At 36.6% G+C, this 15,236-nt stretch overlaps 1 protein-coding gene across 8 annotated transcripts in view; it reads left to right on the plus strand.

Annotated features, from left to right (window-relative positions):
* E(bx) (nucleosome-remodeling factor subunit NURF301 E(bx)) overlaps nt 1-15,236 on the plus strand; it is a 110,133-nt gene that overhangs the window by 79,563 nt on the left and 15,334 nt on the right. For 6 of the 8 annotated variants that reach the window (XM_069838946.1, XM_069838950.1, XM_069838948.1 and 3 more), the window contains 5 exons: nt 3,412-3,705; nt 5,054-5,170; nt 7,340-7,697; nt 9,993-10,222; nt 13,533-13,770. In XM_069838946.1, coding sequence (XP_069695047.1) covers nt 3,412-3,705; nt 5,054-5,170; nt 7,340-7,697; nt 9,993-10,222; nt 13,533-13,770 — 1,237 coding nt within the window. The remainder of the gene's footprint in view (nt 1-3,411; nt 3,706-5,053; nt 5,171-7,339; nt 7,698-9,992; nt 10,223-13,532; nt 13,771-15,236) is intronic. The other 2 variants (XM_069838952.1, XM_069838954.1) reach the window with 1 other exon arrangement.

Raw genomic sequence — 15,236 nt, forward strand, 5'->3', positions numbered from 1 at the left:
ACTGTATCACTTCGGAATATGTATGATAAGAACAACACAAACACAAGAACACAAAAAATACATCACACTAACATACGAAAACAAAAACACACACAAAATTGCAACCTCATTCAAGAAATTGAACTACAACATCGCATACAGAACAAATAACACTCTACAAAAACATCTCAACACACAAACAACACAAACAAACAAATACAACCACACAGGCACATACAAACTTAAATGTAACACCCGCAACAACTTCTACATAGGACAGACAGGCAGATCATTTCAAACACGGTACAAAGAACACATCACAGCCATAACAGAATTACAAAACACCTCCACATATGCAAAACACATCACAAATGCCAACCACACCTACAGAGACATCAACACAGACATGGAAATACCACACATCCAACCAAAAAGCCAGAAACTCAACACACTAGAACAATATGAAATATACAGACACACGAAAACACACCCCAACGATATTCTGAACACACAACTCACTTTCAAAACACATACACTCTTTGACTCAACACTACGAATGCACCCACACAGGAAACAAAAGGTGCCAAGACCAACAATGACCAGTTCCGAAGATGACCGAAAATAGGTCGAAACATGTAAACGAGGTACGTTAATATTTAACACAAGAAAGTTCTTATTATACATATTCCGACGTAATTTTTATTAATTTTAATGTTATTTTAAAAAGACTCACTGTTAGCCAAACAACTAGAGCTCCAACTTTCCATGCTGGTAACCTGGGTTCGAATCCCAGGAGGTCCAGTTGGAATTTGTGGTGGACAAAGAAGGTGTAGGTTTTCGTGAGGTACTCCCACTTCCCCTACTGGTATTCCACCATTGTTTCAGTAATCATCATCATAGTTCACTACTGTGGAGTATTGGTTAGCATTCCTGACTGTAAATGAGCTGGGCTGGATTCAAATTCTGGTTGCGACGAGATACCTGGTAGGGTCTTTTTGCAAGGTTCCCTCAACCACTTGAAGCAGAATTGCTGGGTAACTTTTGGCATTGGACCTCGGACTTATGTAGTCTTTATTAATTTCAACTTCATGTATAGATTGACAAATTGAACTGAAACCCTGACCGAGTTACTACGTGAGCGCTGGCTGTCTTGGGGAGGAGCAAGTGAGAAAGCACGGGGGGAAGGGAGAGAGTACTATTCACTATGTACTTGCAGGTCCACTCACAGTTTGTCAAACCTGCTAACAAAAGCATTAAAAGGTTGACTAGTTGCCTGCAATGCTAGCATAATGGAACCTTCCTAGCCGACAGTCGAGGCAAAAATGAAGAATCCGTTATTGTGGTAATACTGGAGAGTGGTTCTTCTATTGGTCGCGATGCCCACACACACCCTCTCAGATATTTACGTGGTGATTGGTGACTGAATGACGAGGAGCGAGGGAGAGAGAAGGAAGAAAGAGAGAGATTCCAGAAGTTGGCGTGTTTTACGGGGTTTCACTTGAAGTTGTCAAACTATATCATATTTAATAGTCTCAAGTCAACTAGGAGATCCAGCAGACGTGGTGTCATGATTAATTTACAGATGTCTTCTGTCTTGAAGGGGTGAGAATAAGATAGCCCAAAGCGAGACTTTTGACAAAAATAGTTTTTTGTTCGAGCTCATTTCTTACAAATGTGGGGAAACTACTATTAAAATATTATACAAATTAATGACGTAACTATACACCGAATAAATTATGATATTGCACCTAATAGCATTAGATTCTAAACCTGTAACACACTCTCCTGTATAATTTTGTCTGTGTGGCTTAGAACTACATCATGGATGAATATATAATAGGATGCGAAACTTACTGAGTTTCCCGTAACACATACTAGAGGCTCTGTTGTAGAAATTGATCTTGCTGCCACCTATTGGGGGGAGGGGCGTTATTACATCTAGCAGCGCAAGAGCGAAGTGAAAAGTAGTGAAAAGAGTAATTACTCCATGCATTTAGCAGCGCACCTGGTGACGAAAATGTTAAACTGTGCAGAAAGTATTCCCTCCCACTCTCATCAATATTCAAAACTAACCCAATTTAAAATAAAACATTTACACTTTTATTCCTCACAGCATCTTCTACTGAAAATTCTTACCGGAGCCAACAGGAAGATAAAAGAGACAATCTATTTTACACTACCCAATTAAAATATATCCAGACAGAGACAAAAAATAAAGCAAAAGGTTAGATAATTGGGATTGTATTCTTTGGGTATTTATTGTACAGCGCAATGAAAAAGTCTGCAAGAACTACTTAGATAGTTCAATTTATTATATTACTATTACTTTACAGTACATTCAACAACACTATTTTTACAACGTCCATAAACCTCACTGTTTAACATACACTGCTTATACACACATGTATTACTTTATGTTCACTTATTAGCAAGTTTCTGTCTGCCATCTCGTCTCCTCGAGCAATATCTCGAATGGATAAATAGAGAACTCTGGGTAATGTACCCAACACGTAGTTCTAATGTTCACCACCTACGAAGTTGGGTGCTGATCATCTTATTTCAGCCCCCTGCCGCCAGATGGTGCTGACCGCAGTTTCGCATCCTATTATATATTTACCCATGACGACATCATTCTCACCCCTTCAATTGGCATTCTGATTGTATTTTGGTCCGTCTATAATAGCTTTTCTCCTAAACTGTCAGCTGGATTATGTTCATACTCATCTGAAAGTGTATTTATGCTCGACCATGCCGAAATGTAGTAATTATACACCTGGTAGCAGTTCTTTAATGAATGTCATTAAAGTACACCTATTCATTAAAGTTCAGATTTTCGATTATTCTCGGATATGCAATCGAAAGACAACTAGGGAAACGTCACGGAGGCTGGAAATCCAATACCGTCGCAGAAGGTTATGTTCTGTTACTATAATAATTAGTGTTAATTGTAAATAATATTCAAATAAATCCAATTTGTCATCTCGTTTTTCAATTCTAAATCAATTTCCAGGTTATATCAAGATTAATGTTCATGTTATTCTCTAAATTATATCAAGGTCAATGACACATTTGTTCCTCGGAAAAAATCAATACTTTCGCGTCTGGGCACATCTCACAATTTAGGTCAGTTCCGCTTCTCACATAAACATAACATGAATACTTATGAATAATTTCAAGTTAGAAATATGGTCGAGCATAAAAAGTCGTATGAAACTTGCCTATAATGGTAATTAAGACGCTCGTATGAAAATTATGAAACTCGCGCTCGTTTCATAAACAAACATACTCCCGTCTTAATTACTACCATTATAGGCTCATTGCACAATGTACTATTATCTGATAAATATGGAAAGGCAATTTCATAATTTTTATTTTGAAAATGCTGTGTTTTATGTGGAAATTATAATAATTGTCAAATGTGCACTGTTCCAGGTGATGACTGCAGGTGGGCAGTTGTTAAGTACAAGTCAGCTGGTTGTCAGCGGGTCAAACTTCGCAGCGTTGGCCCCAGGAAAAACCCTGGCAACATTTGGAGGACAGCAGGTAGTGTTCCGGACAGTCACTCCTAGTGCCAATGCCGTGGTGGTGTCTGGGGGTGCCTCAGTACCTGCGCTGACATCAACCAATGCTACCTGTGGTGGCACGACTATGGCCACTGCAGGCAGTAACTTGCTGGTCAAGACCGTCACTACGCCAGTCTCCCTTGCTCAGCAGCAAATGATACAGGTAAATACCAGTCAAGTAGTTACCATGCTGGCCATTAGTTCCAAGGTTTGCAGATTTAACTCATCGAAGGCACTTGATATAAAAGCAGACAGACTTTTTAAAATTATGCTGCAAAGTGATGGATGAATTTGCAAAGATTATTAGTAGTAGTAATTAAAAAGGATTAGCCACCTATATATCTGGTTAATTACTGTTGTTTAAGTTATTAAATATTTAATTAGACTAAGCATTGGTTTTCCATGCAAGAGACCTGGGTTTGGATCCTGTCAGTTCAAGTGAAATTTATGGTGGATAAAGATGAAGTACAACCAAGTACCTAAAGCCAACATCTGGATTTTTAATAAGTCTGGACTATCTACATCTGAATGCGTAACCTGCCTCAAAATGAATGCCAATCTAGCTGCAGTTAGAGGAGTACCTGGTCGCTCTTTGGATGGATCCCGGTGCAGACATGGCTGCCCGGAGACTGAAACCCTTGCCCACGTCCAAGGTCAGTGTAACAGAGGTTTACTCCTCCGAAATGCCAGACATCATCATGTTCGATCCTTAATTGTAACTGCTTTGAGAAAAAAGTCTTGGACAGTAGAAGAGGAAGTTTTTTGCCTTGCTACTAATGGCTCCTCTAGACGTATTGACAACATAGCGTATTCCCAGACTACCAAGAAAGGATATATAATTGATCCTATCATAAGGATTGAAACGGGGAGTAGCCAGCCGGAGGATGTCAATCAAGAAAAGATCAACATTTATCTGCCAACAGTTGATTACTTCAAAGCAAAATACCAGCTTGAAGACATTGAGGTGATTGGTCTTCTTATTGGAGCTCGTGGTGTGATTCCCAAGTTATTTGAAAGCTTCAGGAAGACTTTTGAACTACCACAGACACTTACTGCTGACATCATAACTTCAGTTTTGAAACGCTCTTGCCAAATTCTGAGTCATCACATTCACTCTGTTTAATTTCTTTTTCTTCACTTTATAATTCATTTAATATTGTAAAATTCATGTAGGAGAGTATACTGAGTCCTTCTGGGCTACCTCCAATGGGAGGCAGTTAAAAATTTAAAATTTAAATTAGTTTGCTGATCTTCATTTTCCCCTGCCATCTACCATTTCGCAATTCTCTCACCATCTCACCATTGCCATCATTATGACATTTATTTCAATTTCATATCTGACCACTCATTTGAGCTGAAAATGAATTAAAAGGCATTGGTAACCCAAATTATTAGTAAAAGCAGAAATTTATTTGTGCATTATGCAATGAAAAGCACTTCAACATATTGTAACTATTTCACCACGTGTCTTTTTTTTTTTTTTTTTTTTTTTGTGTAATTATTTTATTTAGGTTCCGGTGAAGGCATTGAAATCTCCAGTAGGTTCTAGTAGTGGTGGAACCAGTGCAGCGACTTCTCCTACAAAGACCCAGCAGACTGTGGTTACAACTCAAAATACTGTCATCCAGGTAAGTGTTACACATGTTACAGTTTACATTTTATGTAATTCATGTAAAAATGGTTTGGACTGTGATAAGAAATAAGACATTCGGCATCTCCAGATATGGCCATTGCTAATTTCCATTCTGAACTAGGATATCGGAATTGTTATTCCATGATAGGATAGTGACTAACAGAGTTGAATTTTCACATACTGTATTTATCGCGTAATTTACCCCCCTTTGCATAATTTCCCACCAGAGATTTTTAGAGCATATTTTTCATAATTTTATTTTCTTCACGTAATTTTCCCCTAAACAAATGGACACAGCTTTTCGGGAAGGTTCAAAGTATCATAAAAATATGCATGTAAAACACAAAGTCATTATTAAATTCTTCTAAAGTGAAAAAATTTTATGATTTCTCTCACGGCACAGAAGATGATCTAGATTTCTTCTCTTATTAAAGTAATAGAGTGTACTCTCAGGCTATGGTTTGCATATACGAATCTGTGACAATTTAGTTTAGTCTAGGCTTTTGTTATGTTTTGTATATACGAATCTGTGACAGGTTAGGTTAGATTAGTTTAGGGTTAGTGGGTTATTTTACGACGCTTTATCAACATCTCTGGTTATTTAGCATCTGAATGAGATGAAGGTGATAATGCCGGTGAAATGAATCCGGTGTCCAACACCGAAAGTTACCCAGCATTTGCTCATATTGGGTTGAGGGAAAACCCTGGAAAAAAACCTCAACCAGGTAACTTTCCCCGACCGAGAATCGAACCCGGGCCACCTGGTTTCGCGGCCAGACGCGCTGACCCTTACTCCGATTAGTTTAGGTTTTATTATGCCTTGCATATACGAATCTCTGCAGGATTTTCAAAGCCTGGTGATTTTTGTTTAGTGATGATGTCAGCATAATGGCCGACATGGAAACAAAGTTACAATATAGGAATTTTGTGTCTGTTTCATTATTACTGTATTTGTTGTGCTTCACTGTATTCCTATAGTTATTGAATTAATATAAGTTTCACTTTCTTTACATTACACCATATCGTATGATTTATGTCCCTACGTTCGTTTAATTCACTAGAAATCACAATGTTTGCACTTCCATTACTACACACCTTTTATTTCATACTTAATTTACTACATTTTTGAACAATTTCCTTTACTTCAAATACTTCCCTGTAAAAGCCCTAGGCCTGGTTTCTTCAACCTTTGTTAAAATGCACCTAACATAGCGTTAATTAACTGTAAGTTAAAAGTATGAATTGCTGTTAAAAATATTGCGTTTCTTTGACTTTACATTTCACATTTTAACATTCTGTTTGTTAACTCTCTGTTAGGACCAGAGATTCTAGAGTTTAACCATAACCTATAACCAAGTATAGGCTCACTTCTGTTTTCTGAACTCTGACAATTGCGATTCTCTCTTGTTTCCGTTGTTTGATTCAGAGAGAATAGAAGTCTTTCTATTCTCTCAGGTTTGATTTCTGCTTCTTTCCTCGTCTGTATCACAATAGCGTGGAGCGGCGTATTGGTGTTGCTGTTCTGAAATGGAAAACACTGGAACAAAAAAGAAATCTTGGGACTAATTTCTCTTCTTTCGAAAGAAACCTTGTGCTGGGAATTATTTCCCAGTATAAACCAATTAATGAGAATAAACAAACAAACGGATCTCACTTGAAAGCGAAAAGTGAGGCTTGGCAGAAAATAGCCTTTACCTTTGTATGAACTTCTGGTCTGTCAAATCACAGAAACATCCGCTCTGTTTATGTATTCATGGATATCATTTTCTAAATAATCCAGATATATAAGTTCAGCATCTAACGCACCAGCCATATTGAATACTTCTATGCTAACAGAGAGTTAAATGATTTAACTGCATGAAATTGGGCAGTTAAATTAACATAGGTTTTAACAGCGTGTTAGTACTAACAGTAGTTGAAGAAATGCTTCAACTGTTAAGTTTACATTTAAAATGGAATAACACACTGTTATAATTTAACAAGGTTGAAGAAACTGGGCCTTAAATTTTTTAATCCATCTCCCTAAGAAATCCCACACAAATTAGACCATTTTCACTTCCAAAATCACCGGAACTGCCTCAGTTCTCGTGTTTCGTAATCTTATTTCAGTAGTTCTATTACTTGTAATTCATGTACAAATTATTAATTTTCTTTTATATTTCAGCAACCTGTTGCACAAGTACAAACTCCAAACAGCAACGTTCAGACAGCCCCCTCCATGACAACTTCCGCTGCAGAAGTACCATCTTTAGTAGCACAGCAGCAACAGCTGACCTCACCACAGCAGCCAGCAGATGCTGCGGCTCCTGCAGAGGAGAAGCTGGCAAGTGCAGAGCCTGCCAGCCTCGAACAACAGCTTCTGGTGGGACAGCCACCCGGCACTGTCATCAAGTGCGTCACTGCGCAGGTGATCCAGACCCCGCAAGGCCCACGAATTGTATTACAAGGTCTTCAAGGTGCCGAATTTACTCAGCAGCAACTTGCTGTAGTTCAGCAGCAGGTGAAACAACAGTTGCTCAAAGGTAATGCATTTGGATTACTTGTGAGGGCTACTTAAGATACATGGTTATTATAATTGTCATTATCCCCTCATTTAATAAATACATCTTGATTACACAACTTTTAACACTGTATCACTTTCTTGTGTTAAATACTATCGAACCTGGTTTACATGTTTCGACCTTTTATGGATCATCCTCAGAACTGGTGCAGAACACACCACAAATGCTAACCACACCTACAGAGACATCAACACAGACATGAAAATACTACACATCCAACCAAAAAGCCAGAAATTAAACACACTAGAACAATATGAAATATACCAGACACACAAAAACACACCCCAATGAAATTCTCAACACACAAATCAATTTCAGAACACACACACTCTTCGACTCTACATTACACCACACGAACACACCCTCACAGGAAACAAAAGAAGAGGCGCCAAGACCAACAACGACCTGTTCTGAGGATGACCCATAAAAGGTCGAAACGTGTGTAAACCAGGTACGATAGTATTTAACACAAGAAAGTCATATAATACATATTCCGAATTTAATAAATAATTCATGAATGCGAGAATTGGTGGTACAGAGAACCAACAAAAGAAAACTAAAAACTACTGAAATGAAATTTTTCTGAAGTATTGCTGTATACACTGTTAGATCATCATACTAGTGAAAAAACTATAATAGAACCCCTATTTAACGTTTTTCTGGGGACTTAGAATAATCAACCCTAAATGGGGGTTGATACTAATTAGGGGTTTGTTATTTTTGTGTAAAAAAATCTGAATACTTTCACAAAAATTCTGTTTATTTATTTATTGTTACTATTACTGTTTCATCATCATCATCATCATCATCATCTACATCTAGAGGTCATTCATGTAAATGTTCCTCTTCAGACCTAAAAATAAACATGATCTTTAGTAGTGCTTTATCTTATAAATGGTTTTATATTAAGTTTTGGGTCTTTGCATAAACCTGTAATTTTGCTGAAGTATACTCACATTATTTTATTTGGCAATAAGTATATCTTTCCAAAATGTTACATTCTTAGTTATAGAAGTCTATAATAAATTTTGCTGAAGTATGTTATGCAGTATTTTAAATTGACAATAAGTATACTTTTTCAGAATGCTGCAGCTTTAGTTGTACCTGTACAATTCCTTTGCAATCACATAGGTGCTTATGTATTTCTACTGAGAAGCGAAATAAATTCTGTGGTGTTTGGGTAAAGGGGGATAAGTCATTTTTTGTGCAGATGGAATTTTGTCCCCCAGATGAACACACAAGTTAAATTATACAAGTGTGTGTTCAAAAATCAAAAGGATACCAGCATTTGATGTGTTTCATTTATGTAGAAAATTATTTGCAATAAGAGTCCGATGTTTAATTTTTCATTGATTAAAGTTCTCGTTAACACTTAGTTATAAACATAAAATTTACTTTGTCATATGTTAAAAGTGTTAAAATTGTTAAAAAAGGTATATACCTTCGACAGACGGTCCGTTTCGACGCTATGTGTCGTCTTCAGTGTCTCTTGAACTACTGGTGATCTTGACTCTGTGATGTGCAGTTGTCGATGTTAGGGGTGGGGTGTGTTTCTCCTATGTTGGGGGTTGGCTGTTTGTATGTTACAATAGCTTACCCATAATATATACTTAACACACAACTGCAGTTCGATACGCACACATTATTTGACGTCATAATACATCATAACATACAAACAGCCAACCCCCACCATAGGAGCAACACACCCCCACCCCTACCATCGACAACTGCACATTGCAGAGTCAAGATCACCAGTGGTTCAAGAGACACTGAAGACGACGACACATAGCGTCGAAACAGGCCGTCTGTCGAAGGTATATACCTTTTTTAACAATTTTAACACTTTTAACGTATGACAAAGTAAATTTTATGTTTAATTTTTACTTAACTGAAAACTCATTTTTATGACTTATCTCCCTTTATCCAAACAACACAGAATTGATATCAGTTATATCCACACCTGATACTTACGTGAGCAGTGTCCAGTGAGTAGGCCATTGACCGGCCCAATTATGAACTGCTGACAGTCATATTTTTGTCCTCCATTGTAAATAAGTTACAAAACTTTCTCACTTGTTTGAGATTGGGAGGTTTTTTCCTATAAATTAATTTTTTTTATTTTGCCCTTAGATTCGAATTTATGTTTTAAGATGCTTTTGAAATAGTCACAAAATGGTTTTGTTCTCATAAATGAGGATTGAGTTCCATTTATGGGGAGTGGTCAGCTGACATATAATGTATGAAACTGTTCTACAGCACAAGCAACAACGGGCAAGCAGGGAGTGTTAGGTCCAACAAAAATATATCTGGCTGTTCAACCACCACCAACTGCAGTCCAGCAGCCAGCCGTTACACCCACGCCTCCTGCACCTTCTTCAACGGTAACCAGTCCAACTTCAACAACTGCTCCAGCAACTCTGCATTCTCCTGTTAAGTCTCAGCCTAAAGTTGTGGTTCAGCAAGTTGCACAACCCGATACTCCTCAGGTATGTGTTTTGTTGCACACAACAGGGAGTTGTGATATATGAACAAGGAGAGGATATCCATTTGGAATTATTAATTTTTATGGTACTCATCACTTCATAGTTAATGTTATAAAATGAACTATAGTAAAGTCTATTTGAAGGGTCCATGTGTCATTTTTTAAAAATGCAGAAAATGAAGACTGAAGTTAACCAGATTTCATAATTTATTGAATATCATCATCATCATCATCATCATCATCATCATCATCATCATCCTTCACGAATTAGGCCTCTGTAGATCTGTTTCGGCCCCATCTAGCAGTCTTCTAAAAGGTCTTCCTGGTTGATGATGTCCTCTAGGTTTATACTGCATCATAATTTTTGGGATTCTTGAATTTTCCATTTTTCTTATATGATCTAGCCAATTGAATTTGTATCTGCTGATTTTTTCTTCTGCTGATTCTACTTCTGATTGTTCTAAAATTTCTTCATTCCTTTTTCGGTCTAAAAGAGTATATCCTGCTGTCCTCCTGAAAAATTTCATTTCCGTTGCTTTGATTCTGTTTATGTCTTTTTTCTTTGATGTCCAAATCTCGCTTCCGTATAAAAGGGAGGGTAATGCTAGTGTATTATATATTTTTATTCTTGTAGATTTTTGTACTAATTTAGCTTTTAATGTATTGTGTAATGTATTTGTGTAAATTTGGTAATTTTCTTGTTCACAACTTTATCATTTTGATAAGATATTTCACAACCCAGATAATTGAAATTTTGTACTTGTTCGAGGCAAGCCTGTTCCAGAGGCTAAAAGTGGCAGCCCCACTACTGGACTACCTAACGATAAGGCTAGTAACCTATCTTAGGGAAAATTACATTACTTTCAAGCCTCAAAAAAGCAGTATAAGGATAGATTTATTGAATATTTAGGTACAAAATATTTGAGTTACAATATAATCAGTACAGCATACTAATTAATTTATACCAGCCCAATATTGAGACTATTGAGTTCAAAATTTGGAATTAATTTTATTAGGAGCAATTTTCCTGAAGTGGGAGTTGGCCCATTCTGATTCGAAAGCATCAATACAAATTATCTAATTGTATCATCTCCATTTTACTATGTACTGTCCTGTTGACCTACATTATTTTCTTCTACGCTCGTATCATCAAACTTTGTAAACATCATGATTAACAGAAGGAATGAATGGTAGCATGCCAATAAGGTCATCTTGACAAGAGCAGTATTTAGTGGCCCTATGTCCCATGTTGAAGGTATTACTTTCACCATGTCTTGGGAAATACCAAGAATTTTCTATGTTCCATTTCGTTCAGACTGAAGCAGAACTTAATTTTTAGTGGCTCATCTTGTTTCACCATCTTTTCTGTCCCCCAATGGTTTCTTGCATATAACATAATAGTTTGCAATTTCCTTCACTTCAACAAACTGGAACTGTACCATTTTGGTAACATGGAAAGATTTGTTCTTTCTGCATTCCTTTGTTAAATTGTAATAATCATCAATCACGAAGAATGATTGTCCTTTCATTTATTGTACTGAAGTCTCTGTCAGAAACTATGGTCTAGTGCAGGATTTTAAATTGCAACTTTGTGTGCCACGTGTTGAAAAAGGCTGGTCTAGTGGTTTGAATTGTGTGTAATGAACCATTGTAACTCACAGAGTTGCAATATTCTGATTTCTATTTTGGTTTAATATTTACATTTTTTTTTTTTTTATAATAGACTGCATGACCTTACTTCATTTGGACTCCTGTGGGCTACCTTTTCCCCCCAAAAATGCATATTACCTTGGTTTTATTCACAGTTTGAACTTCTTTTACCGAAAAACTTTCACTTGCAAAAATAGATAAAAATAAAAAATAAATTCATAGTCCAACAGCCCATTAAAAGCCAACTACTGATCTCACACCCACATGCTTCCACAAAGATAAATGGTCATCTAACCAGAATGGAGGTATCATCTGGTTAGCACAGTGATCCCCCCAGCTGTTATTATCGCTGCGGCCTCATGCTTAACATGTCAGCATCATACAATAATGTGCGGTTCATTCATTCATTTATTATCTTCCATAGATCTTACATGAGCAATGAAGCTTTAAGATGTGGAACAAGTCAAAATTTTACAATATTACAATTACATTTTTACAATATTTTACAATTTTTACAGTTTTAGAATGTAGTAATTTTCTACAATGATGAGGTGAGGTCCGAGGATTCGCCAAAAGATTACCCGGCATTTCTCTTTTGGTTGGGGAAAACCTCGGAAAAACCCAACCAGGTAATCAAATCAAAGGGGGAAATGAAGTGATGCCGAGGACTTGCCATAGACCATCCGGCTTCAGTCCCACGGCTGGGGAAAACCTCGGAAGAAACCAAAGACCAAAGGGGGATCCAACCCAAGCCCGAGCATGGTGTGCTTTTAAAACATAATTTTGCCGACCGATTGTTGCTCTGTAGGTTTCACTCTAAGCGTCACGTTGTCACGTCTGTTTCCTCGATAAGAATAAGCACTAGTTTGTTATATTGTTAAATGGCTATTGTTATTACTGTTATTATTATTATTATTATTATTATTATTATTATTATTATTATTATTATTATTATTATTATTATTATTATTATTATTGGCGGCCGGGTAGCTCAGTTGGTAGAGCAACTGGCTACGGACTGGAAGGTCCGGGGTTCGATCCCAGGTGGTGACAGGATTTTTTCTCGTTGCCAAACTTCCAGAACGGCCCCGAGGTTCACTCAGCCTGCTATAAAATTGAGTACTGGGTCTTTCCCGGGGTAAAAGGTGGTCAGAGCGTGGTGCTGACCACACCACCTCTTTCTAGTCCCGAGGTCATTTAAAGCATGGGGCTCTACCTCCATGCCCCCCAAGTGCCTTCATAGCATGTTACGGGGATACCTTTACCTTTATTATTATTATTATTATTATTATTATTATTATTTCATATACAAGTACGTTGACATTCTTAACTCTTAATAATAACTCTTTAATAATAATTTTTAATCACATACCTTAATGTTCGTCCTCAGCACAAGACATTGCAACCTTGGTTTTAGTGCACGTGGATTAGACAATTAGGTGTCATTTAATAATGAAAGCAGCTTATTGGTTGCAATATTAAAATTGAGGTGAGCGATTGGAGCGGCAACATAAGAAATTGAAAACAATAATACAATTAAATTTCAAAGACCTGCCGAATGTTAACCATGAGAGCGCGGCGATAATATAACTGGTTATGGTAACCCACCCACCCACTTATACTCACCATTCTCTCTTGTTTATTGTTGTTATGTTGCCTTTCAGATTGGACTGGCTGCAGCTACTAGTCCCACAGCAACTGGTAACTCTGTGCCCCAACAGCAAGTGGTAGTGAACGGACAGCAGCCGTCTAGTGACCAGATGTTATCACCTGAACTCGGCGCTACAACAGAAACAGGAACTACTTCCACCGCAGGTACTGGTGGTCTCTTAGGCATCACCCCAGGGACTACAACATCAGCTTCAAACAAATTTGTTCTAACACCAGAGTACATCCAACATAGTGAGTACTGAGGAGTGTTGTAACCGAATTGAAAAGTTAACGCACACTCTCATTTTGTGCCTTGCCTACATGTCATTCAGATTTTGGAATTTTTTGAAAATTTTTACGAAATTTCCAATTACAAATGAATATGAACAACCACAGAATTTCAAAATTAATAATAATTTCTAAGATTCATGACTGTCTTTTTGTTGCACTTTTTAAAATGTGAATTGTAATTCGTGATTGAATAAAGAAATATTCGAAGTAATACATTAAATCAAAATATTGCTCTTTGTAATAATTTTTGAGCAAACCATATATAAAATTCGGAATTTAATAATGAAAATAAGAATTTTATCAAAATTGCTTGCAACAAGTAAGAATTGGAGATGGCAAAATTTGTTTCACAGATTGTCATGTTAGAAAATCGTGAGTTTCACTAACAAGCCATTAAATTGTATCCTTTGTACAGTCACATAAAAGGATAATATGTTACAATTTTATTGGTTTTGGCGGCAATGACTAATGTATTGTATTTACTTGTGTAATGGTCACTTCAGCATTTGAGACTGGGGAAAATCTAAATTTTTTGTTCGTCTATCTTGCTTGTTTATAGTTGATAAGTTACAGACATCAGCTACGGCCATTCTGGGTTCTGCTAATGCGTTAGTAAAAGGAATTCCTTTTTTAAGGTGTGGATACCTGTGGAATTGATTAGTCCTGTTGTAGGGTAATAGATAATTGCTATAGTTGAGAACAGAGAACAGTCCTTTAATTTTTACCTGGATATCCCTTGTTCAAGAATAGGTCTTTCACATGCTGTAGCTTTCTGACGTGCTTTATTTATATCCACAAAGAAGCCATGCTGAATGACCACCAAGTACAGCCTGCATCTTTGGGATTAGGCAGCAGGATGGAAACCTTCAATACAGGGTGATTCACGAGGATTTACCGTTACTTACGGAGCTTATTTTCGAAGACATTCGAGCAAAAAATGTCATATAAACATTTGTCCTAATCTCAATATTTTCAGAATTACACTAATTTGAAGTTGTCAGTAAAATACGTTTTTTTTTCTTTAGTTTTAAGGGTAAAAAACATTACAAATAGAAAATGAACTATTCAGAAGTGTCATTTCTTTAATTGACTAGTATTCTGAAGCTAAAAATATGTTGTTAATTGTGTTGTACAGATTTTGTTTTATAATTTTTAACTAAATTACATCATTCTTATGCACTTATCACAAAATTGTTACAAATTATATGACTTTAGGAACTTGATTCTTTACAGTTTAATTATGCGTCCTAATGTACAGTCTTAAAGAATTTACAAGAGTGGCGTGATTTGTAACAATTGTTGTGATAAATGCGTAAGAAAATATAATTTTGTAGTTAAAAATAGAAAAAAAAAAAATTCTGTACGAAGCAACTAATGGAATTCACAACACATTTTCAGCTTCAGAATACTAGCTAATTAAAGAAATA

This window comes from Periplaneta americana, chromosome 11 (genome assembly GCF_040183065.1).
Source record: "Periplaneta americana isolate PAMFEO1 chromosome 11, P.americana_PAMFEO1_priV1, whole genome shotgun sequence".
NCBI lineage: Eukaryota > Metazoa > Arthropoda > Insecta > Blattodea > Blattidae > Periplaneta > Periplaneta americana.